The sequence below is a fragment of the Chiloscyllium punctatum genome, chromosome 46 (assembly GCF_047496795.1).
Source record: "Chiloscyllium punctatum isolate Juve2018m chromosome 46, sChiPun1.3, whole genome shotgun sequence".
NCBI classification, from domain to species: domain Eukaryota; kingdom Metazoa; phylum Chordata; class Chondrichthyes; order Orectolobiformes; family Hemiscylliidae; genus Chiloscyllium; species Chiloscyllium punctatum.
The window spans coordinates 40,652,170-40,678,042 of NC_092784.1; the positions used below are offsets into that span (position 1 = coordinate 40,652,170).

Genomic DNA, 25,873 nt, shown 5'->3' on the forward strand with positions numbered 1-25,873 from the left:
TGAGAGATAAATATATGCATGTTGCAACACACAACTCAAGACTTGCAAATAGGCATTCACCCAAAAAGTGTTCAGAGGTTGTATCTTTTGTTATTTCAGGAACACATTAACACAGATCACAAACACATTTGTACTCATTTTTACCTATTATTAAAAATAAACTAATTTGGTGGTTTACCAGCATGTCTCATCACACAAAAATGCTTTTCATTGCACTGCCTCTGCAGTCTTGAAAAAGCACGAGATTACATCATTTGAACTAGAAGTTCCGCGGTTAAAAAAACATACTCCAGGTCGCCACAGACACAAGGTCACTTCGAGAAGTTTACAGGCAACAAAGAATCAGGGACAGGATTCAGAATAAAAGCCCACACATGGTGAGTGCATTGAATTTAATTTATTATTGTGCGTCTTGGAAACAGCTTAAGATAGGAAATTGTACACAGATGATTGTTATATTACCTTGAAAAGGACTCCTCTGGAATTCTGAGCAACACAGAGGCAGAAAACACAGGGAAACATGCAGTTGAGAAAATGGTCCACATTGTCAAGGCCAAAACAATACAAGTGTGCACTTTAACGGTCTAAAGCAACTTGCATACATCCATAAAATGATCCACAACAAGGAGTGAAGTGAACAATGTTTTAGTGAAAATCTTCAACACATGGATCACAATTGACACAATTCCCGGTGCTTCCACATACAGACCAAGATGTGGTGCAAACTCCTGCACAACACAGGATAAACACACAGGTCTGTCAGTATATGAGGGGGTCAGGCACATACCTGAACGGACGCTGAGCGCAGACCCTCCATCAGAAGTGACTTCCAGAGTGCACTCGGCACAGACTGCTTTCAACACTGGACAGTTCAGGGAGGCTACTCCAAATGTCAACATGTCCTCTCTTCTTCTCAGTGACCTTGTGTGCTGCAAAGTCCTCAGTTTTTAATGTGGATTTTCCTAGAATTTACCATTTTCTCCCTCTTCCCCATTGTCTGAAGGAAGCAATTCAGACAACAGCCTCAGGCAAGTATCTCGGAGAGGTCTCTCAACACAGTTCAAAAGCTGGCCAGAAATCACCACAATCTGACAAGATTGCCCTGCTGGTGTTGATCACAAAATACCCAGAGCCACAAACCCTCGGCCTGGGCGTAGCCCAAAGCCCCCCTCTAGCACCTCGGCTCCTAAACACTGCTCACTCTACCTCTCCCCTAAAAAGTGTAACCAACTAGCAACTAGACCACTCCAGACTGTTCTTCAATATTTGAGGATGGAATATGTAGCGATGGAAAGTGAGACAAGGAATGTGGCACCTAAGTGATGGTGCAAACAGGGTTGGCACCAGAAAGATACCAGTTCTTGTTATTGGAAACTGCAGGGAACCACATGGATTTGTAACCATCAATACCCAGGCAGCACAGGGCTTGCAATACCTCTTCAGTGACCTCCAGCATCTAGAGGCATGGACCAGGGAAATGCATCAATGTAAGGAAGGTTATTGCCCCGAAGACACCGAGTGCGATGGATACTCACTCCCAGCACCCATCTCTCTCACTGAAACAGCAAAAATTGTGGAGCTGGTCTGCGATTTCATTAGACAGCATGACAGAATGGACTGCTTCACTACATGGAGGAGTGTGTCACAATCCTGAAGACAACAAACTAAGCTGAAAATATTTACTGAGCAATTCCAGAGCCAACTCAAACTGCTTTTCAATGCCTTTTACTGTACAAGGTCAGGTCACAGTTAAAGTAGACTGAAAAATAAAAGCATATCTCACACTCAGCATTGCGTTACCATGTGTTTTTTTTTGACAGTGTATTTGCAGGCAGATCGGGTTATAGAACGGCTTCTTAGCACACTCAAAACTCCACTCAAGGCCTCTCACAATTCAACTTCGCACAATTCTACTGTACTTGCACTTAATATGGGAGAGTCCTAACAGGAGCTGAAAATGTGTTGCTGGAATGAAGGGCTCATGCCCGAAACGTCGATTCTCCTGCCTGACCTGCTGCGCTTTTCCAGCAACACATTTTCAGCTCTGATCTCCAGCATCTGCAGTCCTCACTTCCTCCTACTTCTAACAGGAACCAATATCATACAATATTTTAAAATATTTTAGCTTGCACTTTTCTAAAAAAGAAACTTAGACCCTTTAACTTTACAAACTCTTAACTCTGTGACAACTCAAATGCAGTGGGGATCCCACTTGTACCAGAGTTTCAATTCGGACATGATTTTGTTGACAGGGTCTCCTGATGCCAATACATGCTGCGCAAATTCATTTTATCAGTATGATGAGATTAAACAGCCTTGAACTGAGAATTGAAACTGGACAGTGGGGCAGCTGTGTGAATATACAATCTGTAGCATCTCAATAAGTAATGTCACCCCAGAAGGGATACACACAGCAGCACAAGTCTCAGTCAGAATGCACGCGATCTAGATCCACATCTAGACACTGTATAGCTATCAGCAAACAATTAGCTTTGTGCACATAATTTGCATTACACAACTACCCTCCACTCCAGGCAGGAGAGAATTAATCCTCCTTTTGTGGGCAGGCATCATTGGAAAGCACTTTTTTAAAAAATAAACTCTGTAGAGCACACAGTTTAAACAGATTCTGTGGAATAAATAACCATTTACTGTACAATACGGCTGCTAGGTTTGCTGAGTCCATCACTAACTCCAGTTCACTGGCCAACATTAGCATCCATCTCTCACAGAGGGCAGTAAACAGACTTGTGAAGTGACGCCTTGCATGATTTGTTTACAATAGAGAAACAGACTTCCCAGACGATACCTGGACTTGTGGGAAAACCAGTAACAGAAACCTAGAAAGCCAATAAAAAGCGGACATACAATGTTCAGCCTTGACAACAAAGGGTATACGGGCCTCAGATTTATACAATGGTTTCACCAGCATATTAGCAGGGCTAAAAGGATTAAATTGAATAGACTAGGTCCACAGGACAGAAGATTAAGGATGTTGCAGTTGAAGTCTTTAAGATTATAGAAGTATCATGTAAACAATTACCCAGGATGTAAATAAACCATGGAACAGATTTGCAAGGAGGAATAACCTACAGACTGATTATTTTTGGGAGTACAACAAGACTACTAATGACTACACAGCTCCCGTTTACCAACACACTGATCCAGTTCATTCTCGTTGGGTAGAAGGAGAAGATTATTGTCAGAGAGAGGCAGAAGCCAGGGTAGGAGAGGATTTAGCAGAGAATGCTTTTCACACACTGAATAATGATTGAAGCTTCCAGCAGCAGCCGTTTGGTCAACTCTATGTCATTTCCTATCCAGCCAATGGAATATGGGGAAGACAAAGACTTCGATGCCTCCAAGTTATTGGATTAAAATAATTAAATAACATGATAGTCTCACAACAATGCACCCTTCATATGTAAAAACTAAAATCGGAGAAAATATTCCTCTTACGATAAACCTGCCAACCATTTAATCAGTTATTTGGAGAAAGGATTTCCATTTCCTGTCTTTTCAAACCATTCTGCTTTTCACTGACACTGGGGATGCACCTTTGCTGATCTTAGTATTTCACCGGAAGGCTTTGGTTATCGTTCACTGCACACAATCGACTGGATTCACCACACAAGATCCTGGCAGCGCCTCGAGCATACGCTGTAGTCAGTTTACCAAGAGGGTGTCCTCATAAGTGGTCATCCTGTGGAGAGGGAGGGAAAATAAGCAGGTTTTCAAACCAAGACTCTGCCACACAAAAGACAGCTCCCGAAGCCACACAAAACAACCAGTCAACTATTCCCAATCATTTTGGGAACAATGCTGAACTAAATCAAGGCCTACCAACCGGAGCATGGAATCCCCTCCCAAAGTGCATTATGGCTCTTCCTACAGCACAAGAAAGTAGCTCAGCCCTACCTCAAGGGCAATAAATGCTGGCTCAGCCAGTGATACCCACATTCCACAAGTGAATAAAAAAAGTCTCCCAATCCCCTCTGGTTTTGTTACAGATCTTGGTTAGTATTTGAATGGGAGACTGATTGGGAATACCAGCTTCAATGAACTTTACGGCGCCTTGGTGATCATAGACAGTCGTATAAGTATGGGAAAGATCATACAGCTGATCTTGTTACTTTAAGCGTTCTTTAGAAGTGTTCTTCACCAACTGGCCTACCTTGCTACCAACCATTCATTCTGCCCATGAATGGGTATTTGTTGAGACACATTGGAACAATGGAGACCTGGTTTGATGGGGCAGTTACAGTGGTACTGAGACTGCCTTCAATTCTCTGATTAATGTCACTCGAAAAAGGACTGCTATCCATTCTGTGGGCTTCAATCTGGTATTAACTGCATTAGGGAAGGGTATATCCCAGTGTGCAGAGAGGGGGTACCTTGCAAGGTTCAAAAGGTTAAAATATGAGCACAGATTACATGAACACAACTTGCATACCCCAGAGAAGCAACAGCTGATGTTGAGGTGTAAATGATGTTACGGGGTAGAGAAAAAGAAAAACAGGCAAGAGGGCAACCTTCAAATTAGGCCCAGTGTAGTAGTGAGGATATATGGATTCAAACGCAAGCTGGTGGCAATCAGGAATCCTCTCTCCCAGCAGTTGTGTAGACTGGGAATGAATAAAAAGGTTAAAGACCGCAGCTATGAGACTGTTGATATACAGGTCATGGAGGGATATCAAAGGCAGATGGATGAGAGTATCAACCAAATCAACCAAGCATGAAAAGAACAGGCCAAACAAGATTGAGGGGCTGAATTAACCATTTGAGAACTCCTATTGTTGGTTTGAGCCCTTACTGGGCCCAGTCCTCTTCCCCTCAGAGTGGGGATGCAGCGAGGCCTGCAGTATTCCTCATAGGGCAGCGTATAGAAACAACACTCTCACAGTCTCAGACTTTACCTGTCACAGCAGCAGAAAAAGGAGCAAACCGAACTCTCCATTTCACGGAACTTGCCAGAGTTTGGAGCGTCTGTGCACTCAGCGATGAATTCACGCAGCTCCAGGGGATGGACCCCACTAATTCCATGGTGCTGAAATAAAAAACAACATGTTAGGGAGAGGAGACAGTAACACCAAGAAGGCTGGGGACAGGGGGAAGACAGTAAAACTAGGCACAATGGAATTACAACTAATATCTCAGTCAATATTTACCCCTTAATCAACATATTTAAAATGGGATATCATATGGTTACATATGGAATGCTGCTGTGTTCAAACTGACTGCTGGTTTCAGGTATTAGTGCTTTGGGATTAGTGCTGAGGTCACTGCAATATTTGGTTTTATGACGACTGAGTTGGTGAACAGCGAGACGTTACTGAGACAGTGCACCAAGGGCAGCAGCACCATCAGTTTCCGGAGGAATGGTCACCAGTCAATGATCACGCCCGATGTGACAATGCCTTCACAAGACAGAGTCTATCCACAACAGCTCCGCTCTATCCCACCAGTGACACACTGCATCCAGGGGCTTCGGGATAATCCAGCCAAGGGATATTTGTCTAGGACGAGAGCCAGCCCCTGAAGTTTTGACCGTACGTGGGGAACAGCAACAAGTGAAAGGTTTGCATATCATGTTGCTCAGATCATTAAAAACCCTCCGAGGTAATCCATCACAGCAGCCAGTGTGCACAAGGTAAGATTACACAATGTTGCAGCAGGATGAAGGTAGGTGGTGGTCAGGGATTATAGGAACTCCAATGCTCTCCTGTCAAAAACAATTCAGAAACCTCTCTGACCCATGCAGCACTGATGGAGTTACTGTCACATTACAAACCATTGCAATATGACACTTCATCAGGAGATAAGAAGCTGGTTTGTTTTTGCTGTTTCCATTAGCCTGCGCCCCAGCACACTGAAAGTTCTCCCAGAATGTCTAATGTTTACTTGTACACAGAATATATCCACAAATGTCCTGGTAAAGGTGCATATTGGCACAAATGCAATTACCCAGTTTAACAATGACTGTCACCCTTTATAACAGCTACAATCCACTGCCTTTCCTTAGTCTGCACCCCAGCCACAGCACTGAAGTTAGTATGGAGTGCTTTTTAATGTAAGAATATATAAGTAACAATACACAAAATTAAATCAAAACAGTACTTCACTGTAGAGACAGACCATTCAATCCAACCAGTTCACACTCCATGTCTACCCTTACCCCATCATTCCTACTATCCATATGCTTCACTAGCCTCCTACAAAAGGTGTTTAAATGTTGCATTTCACTGAATCAACCTCTAGGCAGCCCAGTTATCACTAACCTTTATGGCTTCATATGAGCCAGTGATGAGGGCGATGAAGAGGCTGAGGACCATGTAGATGAAGAGGCTGATAAAGGTGTACAGGTACAGCTGGCTGAATAGCCACACCAGCGTACTTTTCTGTCGCATGTGAGAGAACGTCACAAACATGTCGTCCCCATTGATGAGTGAAAACAAACATTCCGAAACCATCGACAGTGTGCGAAACTGCAAAACAGACGGGAGAAACGTTAGTGCTATTTCAACGTAACACTCCTGCTTCAGCATAGCTCAGATAGAAATGCACCCCCATGGGTGCTCTCACTCCGCCTCACTGTAGTCTAAACACACAGGGGGTCTTAACCCCACCCCCCCCCCCACCTTACTGTGACCCAAATACACTCAGGGACTCTCACCCCCCCACACCCCGCGCCCCCCCCCCCCAGCACCCCCGCCCCGCGCCCCCCCCCCCCCGCACCCCCCGCCCCCCCCTGCAAGAGGGGAGACTTCCTCCTGCACCCAACCTTACCGAAGGCTAAGAGAACTGGAACATATACAGCAGTGAGGGACTACAGTTCAATGGTTAACACCCACAGGAACATAGGAATTAACAGCAGGAGTAGGAAATTCAGGCGTTCACGCCTGCTCCGCCATTTAAGGCAATCATGATTGATCTCATCCTGGTCTCAACTCCACTGTCCTGTCTGCTCCCCATAGCACATTAACCCTTTTTTCATCAGAAACGTACTAATTTCTTTCTTGAATCTGTTGAGTGCTTCTGCCTCCACTGCGCTCCAAGGCAATGACTTCCACAGATTCACAACCGAGGGGAGCAGTTTCGCCACATTTCAGTTTTGAACCCACCTGTTCTCACTCTATATCTATACCCTCTTGCTCGAGACTAAGAGAATTTCCTTTAGCATTTTATATACCTCAATCAGATCACACCTCCCCGCCCCACTCTTCTGAACTCCAGCGAGTACAAGCCCAAGCTATTCAACCACTCCTCATATGAGAGCCTTTTGTTCCCTGGAATTAACCTGATGAACCCCATCTGAGCCACAACATTGTTGATTCAAGAGTCATCCCAGATATTTGAAAAACAAAACCCCAAGCTGACAGCATTACTACAGACATGTACCACTCGGCTGTAAATCTGAGGTCTGCCTTGTCCTCTCCAGTGTTTCTGAGATCACTATTTGAAGAACAGTAGAACTCCCTCCCAGTACCCTGGCTAACAATCATCTTTCACACAGCATTTCACACGAAAACAGATGAGCTAGCCATTTATCACAGCTTGTGGTGTACAGTTTGACTGCTGCGTTCCTTTGGTTAAAGTAAGTTCTAAAAATACTGTAGTGCGTTTAAAAAGCAGAAGAGGTTGCGTAACCCACTAAGAAATTGCATCTCTTTCTAGATACCCGGGTCTCACCCATGCCACCTACCTTGTCATGATAAGGCCCCAGCACTATCCACCCACAGAAGCAATAACCCATGTAAATGACAGCCACGCAGCAGCAGAAGCGGATCACGTTGGGGAAAGCCGCTCGGAGAGTTACAATGAGGATCTGTGAAAAGAGCAGCGTCAGGTCAGTAACCAGAGGAAAGAGTACACCATACAGCAACACAGACCATGACAATAAACATGCACTTCAAGAAGAATTACAACTGTGTGTGGCAATTATCACCGAGGGGCGATATTCAAAAACAAAAAGGAAGTTCAGGTTGAGTTAGAGGACTGAAAGACAGATATTGAAGAAGGGGGACAGGGAGAAAGACTAGACATTGTAGACACCATACAATTTGAAGGTTAAATTGGCCTAACAGGAAATAATACAGGTGCTAAAAAGGTTAAGTGACGAGGACAGATTTCATAGGCGTTGGAGAAGGTTGGGGGTGATCTAATTATTCAAGAATTTCATAGAATCATAGAATCCTACAATGTGGAAACAAGCCATTCATCTTGTTGGGTCCATAATTCCCCTCCAGAGAGCTTCCCACCCAGACCGTACCCTATTCCCTGAAACCCCACATTTCCCAAGGCCAATCCACCCTAGCCTGCATATTTGGACCATGGGAGGAAACCCTTGCAGACACAGACAATGTGCAAACTCCACACAGACAGACAGTCGCCCAAGAGTGGAATCAAACCCAGGTCACCGGCACTGTGAAGCAGCAATGCTAACCACTGCGATAAATTTCATTGAAACTGGGGGCGGGGGAGACAGACAGAAAGAAAAGTTTTTGTCTTCTGATGAAGGTCCAGAGGAAGGGCCATAACTGTAAATTAGAGTTAGACTGCTCAGGGTGACATCAGGAAGCATTTCATTAACACAAACGGATGTGAAAATCTAGAACTCATGCCACCCTCCTGCACTACAATGCTGTTGAAACTGGAGACAACAGAGATTGACAGGTTTCTGTTCACGATATAGGACTACAGTCAGGTCAAACACGACAGTTCCGTTCTCGTGCGACCCTGCATTAAGAAAATCGTGTAATAACAGCACCATTTAAATTAATGGGACTGAAATTGCATTATAACCAATGCACACTTTAAACATTCACAGTATAGTAAGTATCCCCCAACTCATCAAGTTAGAGCAAATTTGTGTTAACAAAACGTGCATTATAACAGAATGACCTGCATGCAAGGTAGATGAGGTTAAGATAGATACAACTACAACCTAATTTAACAACAGAAGGAAAACTTTCAAGGTTACAGTTTAATCTCAGTTTGGTGACAGTTGAAATTTCACTATTTTCTGTGGTGAGGCACAATACTTACATTGTACTTCTGAAAGAAACTCAAATAGCGAATAACTCCAACCCAAACCAACAGGGTCGAGGTTCCCAGTAAAATACTGCACACGTCGTAGGATGCAAAATTCTGCAAAAGAAACCCAGGGAATGGAATGGATGAGATTTGATTAAGATATGGAACAGCAATTGCTTATAAAATCAAAGGCTTACATTATTGTCAAATTTTATTAAGTTTGATTGTTATTAAACTGAGGTCAAGTCTGCATTCTCAGCTCATAAATCACATAGCATTATTTCCAAAAAGAGCAGGGGAGTATCCTATCCAATATTTATCATTCAACCACCAGATCAAGTGAATTAGCTGGTGAGGTTGTACAGGACAATGGTGAGGGCTCTTCTAGAGTACTGTGCACAATTCTGGTGGCCCTGTTATAGGAAGGGTATTATTAAATTGGGGAGGGTTCAGGAAAGATTTACCAGGATGTTGCTGGATATGGAAGGTTTGAGCTATCAGAAGGCTGGATAGGCTGGGATTTTTTTTGACTGGGTGTAGCAAGTTGAGAGGTGACTTTATAGAGGTTTGTAAGGTCATGAAGGGTATAGATAGGGTTAATGGTTGTTGTCGTCTTTTCCCTAGGATGGGGGATTTCAAGACTAAAGGGCACACTAAGGTGAGAGGAGCGAGATTTAAAGAAAAAGACATGAGGGTCAAAGACTTTACACAGATGGTTCACATGTGGAATGAACTTCCTGAGGAAGTGGTGGGTGTGACCACAATTACAATATTTAAAAGATATTTGGATAAGTGAGTGAATAGCAAAAGTTTGGAGGAGACAGGTGGAGATTTGGGATTAGTTTAGTTTGGGATTATGTTCGGCATAAACTGGTTGGACTGATGGGTCGGTTTCCGTGCGGTATGAGTATATGACTCTACCTACCATTGTGCTGCTGATGGGGTGTTGCAATGTATAAAATGGCCACTGGATTTTCCACATTACAACAGTGACAACCCTCCAAAAGTAGTTCATTGGCAGTAAAGCACTCTGGGCCACTCCCAAGGTTGTGAAAGCTGGCATTTAAATGGAGGTTTATTAAGAGACACTGTAACTGTATACAGCATCTCCAGTGTGTTGGGCTTAGCAGTCAGTAGTCACATTTTTCAGGACACAAATGAATAAATTTGTACTTATCACATCTCCTGGGCTTGTGGAAAAGGTTTGATAGCCAATGAATCACCAGTTATTGCCCCAGACTCTTGCACAGCAACCTTTCAGCACCAGCAGGGCAAAACTAATTAGAGTTAGAATCCCGACTGTGGGGAAACTTGGGCCCAACAAGTCCACACCAACCTTCTGAGGAGTACCCCACCCTGACCCAGTCCCCTACATTTACCTGACTAATGTACCTAACCTATACATCCCTGAACACTACGGGCAATTTAGCATGGCCAATTCACCTGACCTGCACATCTTTGGATTGTGGGAGGAAACCGGAGCACCTAGAGGAAACCCATGCAGACACGAGGAGAATGCACAATCTCCACAAAGATAAATGAGCAGTCTTTGGCAGGCAGGTCACCAGAAGACTTTAAATAGTGTCATGGGACTTTTTTCAAAAACAGCCATCTGAACCTTCAGATACAGTCCTCAGCTTAACATATGTGTAGGGAAGGTACATTAGTCAGGGGTAAAGGGTTGAGGAATGGGTTTGGGTGGGTTAATCTTTGGTAAATCAGTGTGGAATTGTAGGGCCGAATGGCCTGTTTCCACACTGTAGGGATACTATTCTAGGAAATAAAAATAGCTGTGCATTTACTGCCAAGGTACTGAATATCAAGCTAGTCAGAGATTACAGTGAGAAAAGAGGAATATGTAAGGGAGGAGGATGGTTAAAGGACTGCAGGAGTGAGTATGCTGCAGTGGGGCTGAGAATGAAGGGATGGTATGCCTAGTGCAATATGACAGGGATGCGATGGTGTAAATACCAGGAGTAATTGCATGCTTGTTAGCAATTGAAAATGAGAGAACTTCTGTTGAACTGTGGAAATCTGTTCAGTGCAGAGTGACTTCTAGTATTGGAAGTGGCCTAGGATACTCTCTTGTCGTCCTATAAATGCTAGCAGTTTTCTATTGTGTTTTCTCCATCACCTGATTCATACCTGGAGCATTCTGGGTTCCAAATCTCTGTCAGACTCTGACCTATGTGGGTAAATTGAGACCAGGACTCTGTGGTGTGATGATCGATGCTGCCACTCAGTGGAACCACTTGGTACTGTACTGATATTGCAAAGTACAGTGCAATAGAGATTTACAGTACCTTAAATATGTTGAAACATCCAAATGTGATGGTACCTCAAAGTTTATTGCTTCTGGGGTACAGTCATTGATTTGTGGTGAAGTTTAGCAGTTGTTCTTGGGCAGCAAGTGAAAAGAATAACTATTTAATTTGCTGTTTTTGTGCTGGTTCAGGGAGCAACGCTGACCAAGCATGCATCTCTTAATAGGGCAATGCAATTCTTTCCACCCATTGTCACAGGGAGATATTAGGATTTGGAAACATGACTGGCCTCTCTCCCCATGCTGCATGCCCACAGAATCTGACTAGACTGTGCCAGACTGGATCAATTGGCAGCTCTCTGGCCTGGGTTGAATGATGGCAGATTGAACCCCAGCATAGAATGAGGCCGTTTGGCCCACTGAGACCATTCTGGCTCTCTAGAACAACCCAGATAGTCCCATTTGCTGCTCTATCTTTGTAATCCTGCAAGTTTATTTCCCCTGAGTATAGATCCAACCCAGGCCATCACTTCAATAAATAATCAGAAGTATTTTTCTACTGATGAGACACTATCAGTAATTTATCATGGCCAATCCACCTAATCTGCACATCTCTGGATTGTGGGAGAAACCCACCCAGACAGGGAGAGAATGTATAAACTCCACACAGACCATTGCCCAAAACTGGAATCGAACCCAGGTCCCTGGCAGTGCGAGACAGCAGTGCTAACCATTGTGCTAAGGGGTAGTTCTGTCAAGCAATGTGCGGGGGGCCATACTCTTCCCTTGTGGATCGGCTTTGGTGGAATTCTAACTGTGCGTGTAACAGGTCAGGGACCAGTCAGAGCACCAAGACAAATGGCACAACCTCCTTTACCTTAGACTCAATTCCGATCTTCATGATTGTTCCCACAAAGGTGAAAATGTCACTGATGATCAGCAGAACATACCAGCCGTTGAGAAACTCCATGCGAGTAGCATGTGACACCTCCTTCCCATGCTTCAACAGGAAGAATTTCCCAAATTCCTGGAGAAAAGAGAGAGATAGGGAAAATGTACTGTTTCGTCCTGGGATCAGTGGTTTGAAGATCTCTGGGCCTGCCAGACTCTAGCGTCATCACTGACAGCAGAACGAGAACAGAGTGTGGATAACTTTTGCACACAACATTTTTTGGGGGGTGTTGAAAGAGGATTAGTGGAGGGACAGTGGAGATGGGAGAAAGAAAGAGATGGAATGCTCCAAGCAGAGCTAGGTAGAAACATCCCCATCATGTCTCTCCAGCTGTTATTAGTTCACCCTCAAAATGCTTTTCTCGATAGTTAATACAAACCCTTCAATCTTTTTATTATCTCAGTTTGAGGAGTAGCTTGGAGTGTCTTATTTGTATCTTTTGCTGGTTGCTCGATATTCTTCCTGGATTTTGGAGATCAAACTGCACACTTGACTCAATCAGTACAGTAGGATATAAAAAGTTTAAAATTTATGAATTCTCTCTTCAAATATGAAACAATAACTTTAACTATTTACATTTATTTCTATCCATCCTATGCTGCCTGCATTGATTCAAGTTTTAAAGTCTGACTGTCGGCAAGTGTTTTCCTCTCCATTCACAGAGCAAAGAAAGAAAACACCTGACAAAACAGAACCACAATTTCAAGCTTAGTGAGGCAGAATGGGATGAGACTGGCGTGGGGCATAACCACGAGAGTTCAGTCAAATAGGCCAATACTGTGCTCACCGAACTGGAGTAAAAGTCATTCTCAATCCCAAGGGACTGCCTAAGACCACTGTGCTATACATTATGTAACTGCATAACTCATGAACATTTTAACCACATTTTGCTTCTTTAAAAACTTGCTGGAATACAGCTTGTTTTGAAATCCTTCATTCAAGCTCCGCCATTTTCAAAAGCTCCTGTGGAAATAAAAAGCAAATCTCAGGCATTGAGGATCTTACTGCTGATATATATATATATCCTTTCAGAAGCTCCTACACAATAGAATTTGCATAGGCTGTGTAGGTGAGCATGGTGAGAGAGAACAGAGAGAGGGCTGAGCTTCATAGGTGACAATGACATGGTAGTAATGTCGCAATGTCTCTGGGACACAGTTTATGATCTCGCCAAGGCAACTGGTGGAATTTAAATTCAAATAAATAAATGAGGAATTGAAAGCTAGCCTCGGGAATGGGGACCATGAAACTACTTCACCTTTTGTTGCACAAACACATCTGGTTAACAAATGCCCTTTGGGGAAGGAAATCTGCCATCCTTACCCAGTCAAGGCTACATCCAATTCCAGACCCACAGCCATGTGGTTGACTCTTGACTGCCCACTGAATGGCTCAGCCAACTCAATTCATGGGAAATGAGAGAAAGGGCAAGAAAGGGCAAGAAAGACCAGCCTTGCCAAAGATATCCATGAAACAATACTCCTTCGCTAAGACATGTATCCCTATACCTTCTCAATCATCTTATTTAGTACACCTGTTTCCTTGAGCAATGTGTGGATATGCACACCAACATCTCTCTGACCTTCAGTACTTCCCAGTCCCCTTGACTGGTTTGTCCTCCCCAAGTGCAGTAACTCTCAATTTTCTGGATTGAATTCCATTTGCCACTGCCCCTCTGACCAGTTGCTACCCTCTTGACATTTCAAGCATGGAGGGTGGTGAGGGTGATGCATGTCAAAGGGAGTGGTGTAGGCGGATACAATTACAACATTTCAATGACCTCTGGATGGGATTATAACTAGGAAGGGTTAAACATAGAACAGCTCAGTACAGGCCCTTCAGGCCTCGATGTTGCGCTGACGTTTTATCCTATTCTAAGATCAAACAAACCTACATACCCTTCACTTTACTAATAACCATGCACCTATCCTAGAGTCACTTGAACGTCCCTAACATATCTGGCTCTACCACCACTGCTGGCATTGCATTCCATGGACTCGCCACTCTTGGTGTAATGAATCCACCTCTGATATCTCCCCTAATTACCTTAAAATTATGCCCCCCCTCGTGACAGACATTTACATCTTGGGAAAATGTCTATGCCTATTCATTGTATCTATATCTCTCATCATCTTGTACACCTCTCACCCTTCTTTGCTCCAATGAGAAAAGCCCTAGCTCCCTCAACTTTTCTTCATGAGACATGCCCTCCAGTCCAGGTAGCATCCTGGTAAATCTCCTCTGCACCCTCTTTAGAGCATCCACATCCTTCCAATAATGAGCAAACAGAACTGTACACAATATTCCAAATGTAGCCTAGCCAGGGTTTTATAGAGCTGCAGCATAACCTCGCAGCTCTTAAACTCAATCCCTCCACTAATGAAAGCCAATATACCATATGCCTTCTTAACAACCCTATCAACTGACGTGGCAACATTGAGGAATCTTTGTATGTGGACCCCAATCCCTCTGTTCCTCCACACTGCCAAGAATCCTGCCTTTAATCCTATAATCTGCATTCAAATTTGACCTTCCAAAATGAATCACTTCACACTTTTCCAGGTTGAACTCCATCTGCCACTTCTGCATCCTGTCAATGTCCAGTTGTGACTAACAACAGCCCTCCACACTATCCATAATACCAACCTTTGTGTCATCAGTAAACTTACAAAGTCACTCTTCCACTCCCTTATCCTTTTATTTCGTTTATAAAAATCAAACAGAAAATGCCCCAGAACAGACCCCTGCAGAATACCACTGGTTACCAAGCTCCAAGCTAAATACATTCCATCTACTACCACCCTGTGTCTATGGGCTAGCCAATTCTGTATCCAGACAGCCAAATTTCTCTGCATCCCATGGCTCTGTATTTTGAATGAGCCCACCATGGGGAGCCTTATCAAACACCTTGCTAAAATCCACTTACACCACTACCACACCTTCAAAAGTATTTCGTCACATCCTCAAAGAATTCAATAAGGTTTTGAGGCATAACCTGCCCCTCTCAAATCCAGGCTGACTATCTCTAATCAAGCTATACTTTTCCAAATAATCAAATTCTCTCAGAATCCTCTCCAATACTTTGCCCACCACTGACACAGGACCGACTGGTCTATAATTCCCAGGTTATCCCTATTCCCTTTCTTGAACAAGGAAGTAACATTTGCCACCCTCCAATCACCTAGTACTACTCCAGTGGATAGTGAGGACGCAAAGATCACCGCCAATAGTGCGACAATCTCTTCCCACGCTTCCAGTAATAACTTTGAGTATATGCCACCTTGCCCAGGGGACTTATCTTTCCTCCTGTTTTTCAATATTTCCAGCAAATCCTCCTTCTTAACATCAACCTGTTCGAGCATATCAACCTGTTACACGCTGTCCTCACAAACGACAAGGTCCCTCTCACTAGTGAATACTGAAGCAAAGTATTCATTAAGGACCTCCCCTATCTTGTCCGATTCCATGCACAAGTTCCCTTTGCTATCTCCCATCGGCCCTACCCTCATGGTGACTATCCTCTTGTTCCTCACACAAGTGTAGAACGCCTTGGGGTTTTCCTTAATCCTATCTGCCAAGACTTTTTCATGCCCCCTTCTATCTTTCCAGTTCTATCCTGGCTACCTTATATTTTTCCAGAGCCCTGTCTGATCCTTGCTTCCTCAACCTTAAGCAAGATTCCCTCTTTCTCTTGACTAGATGTTCCACATTCCTGGTCAACCAAGGTTTCTTCACCCTCCCATCCCCTTCCTTGCCTCAGTGCGACAAACCTATTTTGCACTCGCAAGTGCTCCCTAAACAACCTCCACATTTCTGTTGTGCTTTTCCCAGAGAATATCTGCTCCCAATTTATGCTAATTCCTCTTCTCCTCCACCGCCCCCCCCGCCCCCCCACAATTAAATACTTTCCCATACTGCCTGCTCCCATCCCTCTCCATGACGACAGTAAAGTTCAGGGAGATGTGATCACGATCACTGAAATGCTTACCCACCGAGAGATCTGACACCTGACCTTGTTCATTGGCAAGCACCAAATCCAATATGGTCTCCCCTCTAGTCAGCCGATCTACATACGAGTCAGGAATCCTTCCTGGACACCTGACAAAAAAAGTGCTCCATCCAAACTATTTGCATTAAGAAAGTACCAATCAATATTAGGAAAGTTAAAGTCACCCATAGCAACCACCCTGTTATTTCTGCACCTTTCCATAATCTGCCCCCCAGTCTACTCCTCTGTGATGGTGCTTCTATTGCAGGGCCTGTAGAAAACTCCCAATAGAATACTCCTTTCCTGTTTCTGACTTCCAGACATACAGACTGTGTAGACAAACCCGCCTCAACAAACTGCCTTTCTGCAGCTATCCCTGATTAGCAATGCCACTCCCCCACCTCTTTTACCTCCTTCCTTATTCCTTTTAAAACATCAAAACCGCGGAACATCCATTCCTGCATCTGTGATATCAAAGTCTCCTTAATGGCCACAAAATTGTTGTTCCAAGTACTGGTCCATGCTCCAAATTAATCACCTTTATTCCTGACACTTCTTGCATTAAAATATACACACTTCAACCCATCACACTGACTGCAAATTTGTCTAATCAACTGTCTATCCTTCTTCACAGACTCTCTGCATGCTGTATCTGCCTGTCACCAGCTACCCCACCCTTTGATCTTTAGCTCTGGTCCCCAACCCCCTGCCAAACTAGTTCAAACCCTCCTGAAGAGCTCTAGCAAACTTCCCATCCACGATATTAGTACCCCTGCAGTTCAGGTGCAACCTGGTTTACAGGGATATGGGCTAAATGCTGGTAAATGGAACTAGATTAATTTTGGGTTGGACTGAACAGTCTATTTGCGCTGTACAACTATGACTCTATCCTTCAAACTATTTACTATATGAACAATGTGTCATCCGCAACCAACAACATCACAGCCCTTCAGTTAAATCCAAATCATTAATGTCCACCACAAACAGCAAAAGCCCCTATCCCAAGCTTTGTGCGAAGCAAGCTTCCAGTCACAGAGACATTCTTGTACGTTTACAGATTACCTCTATATCCCTAATGGACCCTACGTATTCGCCTGGTCTTTATATATAAGTAATTTTTTTAAACTCTCAGGGATTTCCTTTATTCAACTCTCCTATTTTCTCATGCACTCGCTTTGCTTTCCTTTTCAAGCTCTTCTCAACTTTTTACCCTCCTCTGGGGACTGTGGCATATTGAGCCCTCACTTGTGTTGCCATAACCTCCAAGGCTGGAAAATGGAATTAGTGTACAGAGACCTTTATTGACCCAGAGGCTGGTAGAAATATGAAATGTGCTGCCTGTGAGGGGGTGGAAGCAGGCACTCTTGTAACATTTAAGAAGCATCTGGACGAGCAGTTAAAATGGCAGGGCATAGAGGGCAATGGACGAAGTGTAAGTATATAGGATTAGTACAGTTTGATGGTCAGCACAGACATGGTGGGTTGAAGGGCCTGTTTCTATGCTGAATGACTCAAAGGCTCAGTAAGCAGCCTTGCACAAGCATCACAAACAGGGTCACCCTATATACGTGAGCTGGTAGTGCTCATGTTTATTACAGGGCCAGAAACTGGGGGAGATGGTTCTGCCTCCCCGGGCACCACCTTTGTACAACAGAAAGATCAAACGTAACAGTACAGCACAGGAACAGGCCCTTCAACCCAGGATGTTGTGCTGAACATGATGCCAAATTAAACCAATCCCTTTAGTCTGCCGTTTATCCATATACCTTCATTCTTTGTTTATTCATGCACCCATCTAAAAAGGCCCCTTAAACGCCCCAATCGTATCTGCCTCTGCCCCTAGCCCCACTCTAGCAGCACATTCCAACGCCTACCACTGTGCAAAAACAATTTGCCCATCACACTTCCTTTGAACTTTGCCTCTCTCACCTTAAATGCATGCCCTCTCGTAATACACATTTCAACTCTGGGAAAGATTCTAGCCTTATCTATGCATCTCAACTTTGTAAACTATTATTAGTTCTCCCCTCACTCTCTGCACTCCAGAGAAAACAACCTGAGTTTTTCTAGCCTCTCCTTATAGTTTATACCCTCTAATCTAGGCAGCATCCATTGTCTACCTGACAATGTAGATAATTGCCCAAGTATGTCCTGTACATTAAAAAGCAGGACAAATCCAACTCAGCCAATTAATGCACCATCAGTCTCTGCTTGATCATCAGTAGTGATGGAAGGTGTCATCAACATTGCCATCAGGTAGCACCCGCTCAGCAATGCCCATTTTGGGTTCCACCAGGTCCACTAGCTCCTGATCTCATTACAGCCTTAGTTCAAACACAAACAAAATGCTGAATTCCAGAGGTGAGGTGAGAGTGACAACCATTTACATCAATGCTGCATTTGACTGAGTGTGATATTAAGGAGCCCGAGCAAAACTGGATTCTTTGGGTATCAGGAGCAAACTCTCTGGTGGTTGGAGCCATACCTGACACATAGGATGATGGTTATAGTTGTAGGAGGTTGTCTCAGCTCTGCGGGAGTTCCTTAGGGTAATGCCCTAGGCCTGACCAGCTTCAGCTGCTTCATCAATAACCTTCCCCTCCATAAAGGTTCGCTGATGATTGCACTACGTTCAGCACCATTCGTAATTCCTCAAAATAAAACAAGATCTGGACAATTTCCAGGCTTGGGCTGACAAGTGAGAGAAAGTAAGGACTGCAGGTGCTGGAGATCAGAGTTGAGAGTGTGGTAGTGGCAAAGTACAGCAGGTCAGGCAGCATCCGAGGAGCAAGAGAATTGATGTTTCGGGTATAAGCCCTTGATGAAGGGCCTGAAACATAGACTCTCCTGCTCCTTGGACGTTGCTTGACCTGTTGCACTTTTTCAGCACCACAGTCTTGATTCTTGGGCTAAGTGGCAAGTAACATTCACATCACACAAATGCCAGGTTGTACCCATTACTAATAACAGACAATCTAACCACCACCCCTTGTCATTCAACAGTATTACCATCACTGAATCCCCCATTACCAACATCCAGAGGGCTTCCACAGGCCAAAAACTCAACTGGACTCACCACATAAACACATTGGCTACAACTGCACATCAGAACCAAGTAACTCACTTTCTGACTCTCAAAGCCTGTCCAACATCTACAAAAGCACAAGTCAGGAGTGTGATGGAAAACTCCCCACTTGCCCGGATGGGTGCAGCTTTACCAACACTCAAGAAGCTTGACACCATCAGGACAAAGCAACCCATCTAATTGGCACTACACCTACAAGCATCCCCTCCCTCCATCACCAATGTTTAGTACGCACTACTGCTCCTATCTGCAAGATGCATGGCAGGAACTCACCAGAAATCCTACGACAGCACCTTCTAAACCCACAACCAATTCCATCTAGAAGGACAAGGGCAGTAGATACATGGGAATACCTCCAATTTCAAGCCCCCTCCACTGTCTTGACTTGGAAAAATATCGTTGTTCCTTTACTCTCGCTGGGTCATAATCCTGGAATTCCTTCCCTAATGGCATTGTGGGTCAACCCACAGCAGGTAGACTGAAGCAGATCAAAGAGGCAGTTCACCACCACCTTCTCAAGGGCAACTAGGGACAGGCAATCAATGGAGGCAAACCAGCAACACCCACATTACACAAATGAATTCTTAAAAAAAAACCTGGTCAACCTCTTCTCCACCCTCTCTAAAGCTTCAACATACTTCTGTTATGTAGTGACCAGAACTGAATACAATACTCCAAGCGTAGCCTAACCAAAGTCTTATCAAGCTGCAACATGACATCCTGACTCTTGTACTCAGTTCCCCAACCAATAAAGGCAAGCATATCATATGTCTTCTTTACCACCCTATCTATTTGCATGGCCACTTTCAGGGAGCTATGGACTTGAAGCCCAAGATCCCTCTATAGATCAGTGCTGTTCAGAGTCCTGCCATTAACTGTACACTTCTCCTTAACATTTGATCATCCAAAATGCAACATCACACTCTTGACCAGATTAAATCCATCTGCTATTTCTCCAGCATATCTCTGATCTATATCCCGATGTATCCTTTGACAGCCTTCTACATTATCCACAATTCTACTGATCTTTGTGTCATCTGCAAACTTGCTAACCCACCCATCTACGTTTTCAAACGTAAATATACTCACATGTTGCAGCAGGAGTCCTCGGATAACTGATCTTGTGCACAGGACAAATGAAAGCATACACAACAAAATAATAAAAATGTCAAAGATCAATCGTCCAGCGTCGTTATTAGCTGCATTTTGGAGGAGGTGGAGAGAAAAATAAAGTCTTTAGATATACAGAATGGGGGGAGGATGAATTAACCCACTGCAGAAATCTTGAGCAATCAGGACAATGCACAGCCTTTCAACCTTCCCACTATTTCAACTGGCATAGGCTGTTTGTTATGTTCCCTGGATGTTGCATTGTTAACCCTACCATTTGGAATTCAATCAGGTGAATAATTCACACTCATACTGAGCTAGTGACAACAAAATTTAACACCCAGTTACAATCAGACATCCAGATAAAGTCAGGTGTTATAGGAGACCACCATTCAGTCAATTTATCCTGTATGAGCTTTTCTGTAGGGCTCTGCAATTAGCCCCATTCCCAGCAAGTTTTCAAATATTTAAAACTATTATACACAAAAAAAAACTATTGAACCAGTTTCCACCATCCGGGTAGGTAGAAGAGGATGTGGTGCATGCCTGGAGGCATAAGGTGTGGGGCTAGTTCCTGGGTGTTTAGGTGGATTAATGAGTGTCAAACAATAAGCAGACAGGCACATCATAATGTTAAACAGCTCCTTTCATGCAATGGAAGCTACCCTGCAAGTCAATCCAAAGTCAGTCGTGATTTCTGGGAAAAACTGTTTAACAAAGAACATGATAGGTGTTAAATGTTCTCAGAACAATATGCAGTAATGTACTGATGCTACTGCAATGTTGCACTGTCAGGGGCCCTAACTTTCATTCATTGACCTGAGGTACAGTTAGCGCTCCCTTTAGGTACATGAAGGATCATAGTACTTGCCACATTACACAGTGAGAACACTACAGAGACGTGGATTGTCTGCAAAGCACTTTGCAATTCAGGACGGTGACATAAAATTGTAAGTCTGCCCTAGTCTCCAGCTCAGTTTTGGCTGGGAGCTAGCAACAGGGTTCCTATCAACGTCAGGGACTAGTTTGAGATTATTATTGGACTTTTGAGAGAGCGCAAGAAGCCAACAGCATGCAACAGGTCAGGAGAGACAGAGTGGCTCCGGCGGTGATGGTGGTGGGGGGGGGGGGGGGGGGGGGGGAGCGGTAGTAGAATTCCTGGCCATTACAAATGGCCGCATGGATAAGCTTTGCAATTGGAACTGTATCCCATTAGGGCTCATCTGTAGAATTACATTCCATCAATACAGGAGGTGTGTCACCTTTGTGGGCACCTTGTGTCATAGCCAACCGCTCCTTTGTAGCCTTGGTTCAACTGTGGGGTGTAACAAAGTGTCAGCCCATTCTGAGAATCTGTTTACAACTATTATTAGTATGGATAGTTTAACTGAATCAAGGCAGAACACCAGAGGCGACGGGGCAATATAGCCTTTTGGCCTGTGCTGAGTGTACTACAATAACTAACATTTGCATAATGTCTGCAGTGTAACGAAATGCCCCATGGTACTTGTCAGAGCTATAAAAGTCACGTGATCAATACACGTTTGAAGGTGTGCCTTGTGCCAGGTCATTCCCAAACTAATCCCATTGCCTAACTCACTTTCCATTGATCTGTGTCAATCCCAAACCTAATCCCAATGTCCTGTGCTCTCCCCTTAATCCCAAAGCCCCACTATCTCCCTACTGACTGTATATCAGACAGGCCTTCAGGACTCTCCATTAGATATCCTTACCATATCCAAGAACACTGGGATCAACACATTCATTAATAACCACATCATTATCCAGGGTGATCTTTATCCGGCCACTGTGTGCTTTATTATCAAACAGGATCTGAAAGGGAACAGAAATAATTAGTCACCACCTGCTTTTGTGCTCTCAACACCACAATCCCCAGTGTCATAAGATACAAGAGCAGAATTAAGCCAGTTGGCCCAACAAGTTTGCTCTGCCACATGATTATGGCTGATGTTGGTTTGAGAAACATTCTCTTCCTTCTACCCGCAATGTTTGATCCCCTCACGAACCAACCTACCTTTGTCTTAAATGCACAATCAGTTGGCCTTCATAGGCTTCTGCAGCAATGAATTCCACAGATTCACAACCACCTGGCTGAAGGAATTTCTCCTGATCAAAGGGTACGACTCTCGGTTCTAAAGGAGCCCTTCACTCGGAATCTGTGTGACAGGTTGTGATAAGACCCTCAACTCTCTTAGCATCTTCCCAATGACCATTCTATCAAGACCTCTCAGCAAGTTTCAATTCGATCCCCTGTTCATTCTAAACTCCATCAAGTAGAGACTGAAGAGTCCTCAACCATTCCTCATTTGACAAGCAACAGCATCACCTCACTGTGTCATGCAGCTACTGGGGTTACAGATCCTATCATGCCCCAGGCAGCCCTTCCACATTACTGAAGAGTCCAAACAGTGAACGCAGTCTAACTGCAAGGAGCATCACAGCCAGTCCTGAACTTGGCCTTTTGTTCTTACTTTTTGTGACAGCTAGAATGACGACAGGACATCGCTGGACAGGAGTAGATAGAAGGAAATTTAGCTTCTGCTACACTCCTCCACAGATTCAAGATGGCAGGCACCCATAGTAGCCCCAGCTGATAGTAGTAAACTCCTCCGAATGGAATTAAACCTGCAGCCAGTCTGGGTGATCAGTCCCACGCTGGACAGCACAATTACTACTGAATGAATGGAGGGTTTACAAACGATCAACTGCTTTTTAAAGAAAATTGCTTGGGACAGAGCGGCCATTTAGCCCAACTAGACAATGCTAGTGTTTGCACACCACTTGAGCAACTTCCCATGCTTCACCTAACTTGTAGTATCATTCCCTCATACGCATTTAGTCCCCTTAAATAAATCTGTACTGTTCAACTCGACTCGTACCTTGGTCTCACCTTTAACAATGTAAAAACGTTTCTTTCAAATTCCTGATTTATTTCTTGGTAACCACCATGGCTTCCAATTTTGCTCTTCCCACAAGTGGGAACATTCTCTCCGTCTCCACTCCAATGAAACCTTCTGAAACTTTAAAGATCTTTAATACATCAGACCTTCTACTTCTCACTACAAGAGGAGAGAGCTTCATCTATTCCTGATCATTCTAACATTGGGATTGGTCAATGGGTCCATAGTGACATGTTAACTCAAACAGAAATACGGCAGTATGACAAAATACAAAGGTTTTTTGTTCCCTAAAATACATTTCTCTATTCTGGTGATGCTGTTCAGGCCAGCGTTCCTGACTGCCCTTGAGAAGGCACTGATGAGCGGTCTTCTCAAACCACTGCAGTCCTAGGAGAGTCAGTAGACAGACCCAAGTTCAGCTATTGGCTGTGCCGCCAAGTCAAGATTAGCTCCTTCCTGTTCATCCTATCATATGGCTGGATGGACTAATTCTTCCACAAGTTAACATGCAAGTGAGCTTAATATTAGGCAAGCCACTTGAAGGGAGAGGAACAGGCCATTTACAAAAACAAAAATGAGGATTGTACTTACTAGAATCTGAAACGTGTAACAATCTGGGATTTCATGGTTGATAATGGTCTGAATGTTAATTGCCTTCAGTTTAAATCTTATGGAGACATCTATCAGCCTGAGAACACAAATTCAGAATAGGTTTTAACAGGTTACTTGCAACAGTACAATTCGCCATTCCCCATCTATCAGTTTTCACAGTGAACAGACAAAACCTTCCAAATCATGGTCAAATGTTGTCCCAGCTCAACACAGGGGCAGAGTGCAAAACTGGTCAGCACCTTAGGAGACTGACTATGAATGCCAAGGCTTAGACTGCATGGACCATCATCACTAAGCTAATAAAAATTACAGATCACATCTGAGGCATGACCTGACATACAATGCACTGCCCAAAATAGACACAATGGAGCTTTTGAAAACGCATTGAGAAACACTTAAGAGTCATAGAGATGTACAGCATGGAAACAGACCCTTCGGTCCAACCCATCCATGCCGAGCAAATATCCCAACCCAATCTAATCCCACCTACCAGCACCCAGCCCATATCCCTTCAAACCCTTTCTATTCACTAACCCATCCAAACGCCTTTTAAATGTTGCAATTGTACCAGCCTCCACCACATCCTCTGGCAGCTCATTCCATATGCGTACTACCCTCAGTGTGGAAAAAGTTGCCCCATATGTCTCTTTTATAGCTTTCCCTTCTCACCCTAAACCTACGCCCTCTAGTTTGGACTCCCCCACCCCATGGAAAAGACTTTGTCTACTTATTCTATCCATGCCCCTCATGATTTTGTAAACCTCTATAAAGTCACCCCTCAAACTCTGACACTCCAGGAAAAACAGCCCCATGCACAAAGCCATGTTGACTATCCCTAATCAGTCCTTGCCTTTCCTTAGGATGCCCTCCAATAACTTGCCCACTTGAAAGGTTGGCACGGAAATTGGGAAACAGCAGAGATGTGGAACAAACAGATTCTCTTGAAGTGCTGGCAAAATCGGAATGCCTTATTTTTATGATGTCAACTTGCATCAGGTGAGCATTAAGAGAGACTGAAACAACTAGCAGCAAGTTAAATGTAACCATGTCCAATTAACTCATCCCTCACCTCTTCCGAGCGCTGACAAGGAATTATATCTCCCTTCCATTGACAATTTTGGGTTTCCCAGCAAAGTATAATTATCAGACAACTCTGGATGTTTCAACACAAGTGGCTCAACATGACACGTACACATGGGCACATAAATCAGGAGTAGGCCAATTAGCTCGTTAAACCTGCTCCACCATTTGATAAGATAATGGCTGATCTGTTTGTGGCTTCAACTCCACATTCCTAACTACACCATATACCTTTCAACTCTCTCGTTTGTCAAGAATCTACCTACCTTAGCTGCCTTAAACAGTCATTGACCCAGTTCCTCCAGCGTTCTCTGGGCTACGCGTTTCACAGATTCATGACCAAATATTTCGCTTCCTCTCCATCTTACATGTCAGATCTCTTCTTTTAACATTGTCCCTGGTTCTGGCCTCTTCCACAAGAGGAAACATCCTTCATCGTCCTCTTAGGGTCTTGAGCATTTTAGTGAGATCACCTCATTCTTCCAAGCTCTAATGGATAGAGGCTGATCCTGTCTGACCTTCCCTCATAGGTTTACTCCATCACAGAAGTCAATTGAATGGACCTTTTTGGAACTGTTTCAAATGCAGTTCCATTAGAACTGGACCAGAAGATTTCCAGTTTGAGGCTCCATTAAACAGTGTGTCTCTGGCCAATTAATTTTTTTTAAATGTAAGTAATTATACTTGGAGTCATAGGGATAAACAGCATAGAAACAGACCCTTCGGTCAAACTCGTCCATGCCAACCAGGTATCCTAAACTAATCTAGCCCCATTTGCCAGCATTTTGTCCATATCTCTCTAAACCTTTACTACTCATAAACCATCCAG

General features: G+C 43.9%; 1 protein-coding gene across 2 annotated transcripts in view; it reads right to left on the reverse strand.

Annotated features, from left to right (window-relative positions):
- Positions 1 to 382: 382 nt before the first annotated feature.
- mcoln1a (mucolipin TRP cation channel 1a) overlaps positions 383 to 25,873 on the reverse strand; it is an 80,215-nt gene continuing 54,724 nt past the window's right edge. For both annotated transcript variants that reach the window (XM_072564061.1, XM_072564060.1), the window contains 9 exons: positions 23,944 to 24,040; positions 22,165 to 22,264; positions 20,411 to 20,520; positions 12,174 to 12,323; positions 9,046 to 9,147; positions 7,703 to 7,825; positions 6,279 to 6,485; positions 4,917 to 5,047; positions 383 to 3,703 (listed from right to left, as the gene is read on the reverse strand). In XM_072564061.1, coding sequence (XP_072420162.1) covers positions 3,667 to 3,703; positions 4,917 to 5,047; positions 6,279 to 6,485; positions 7,703 to 7,825; positions 9,046 to 9,147; positions 12,174 to 12,323; positions 20,411 to 20,520; positions 22,165 to 22,264; positions 23,944 to 24,040 — 1,057 coding nt within the window. In that variant the 3' untranslated portion in view covers positions 383 to 3,666. The remainder of the gene's footprint in view (positions 3,704 to 4,916; positions 5,048 to 6,278; positions 6,486 to 7,702; positions 7,826 to 9,045; positions 9,148 to 12,173; positions 12,324 to 20,410; positions 20,521 to 22,164; positions 22,265 to 23,943; positions 24,041 to 25,873) is intronic.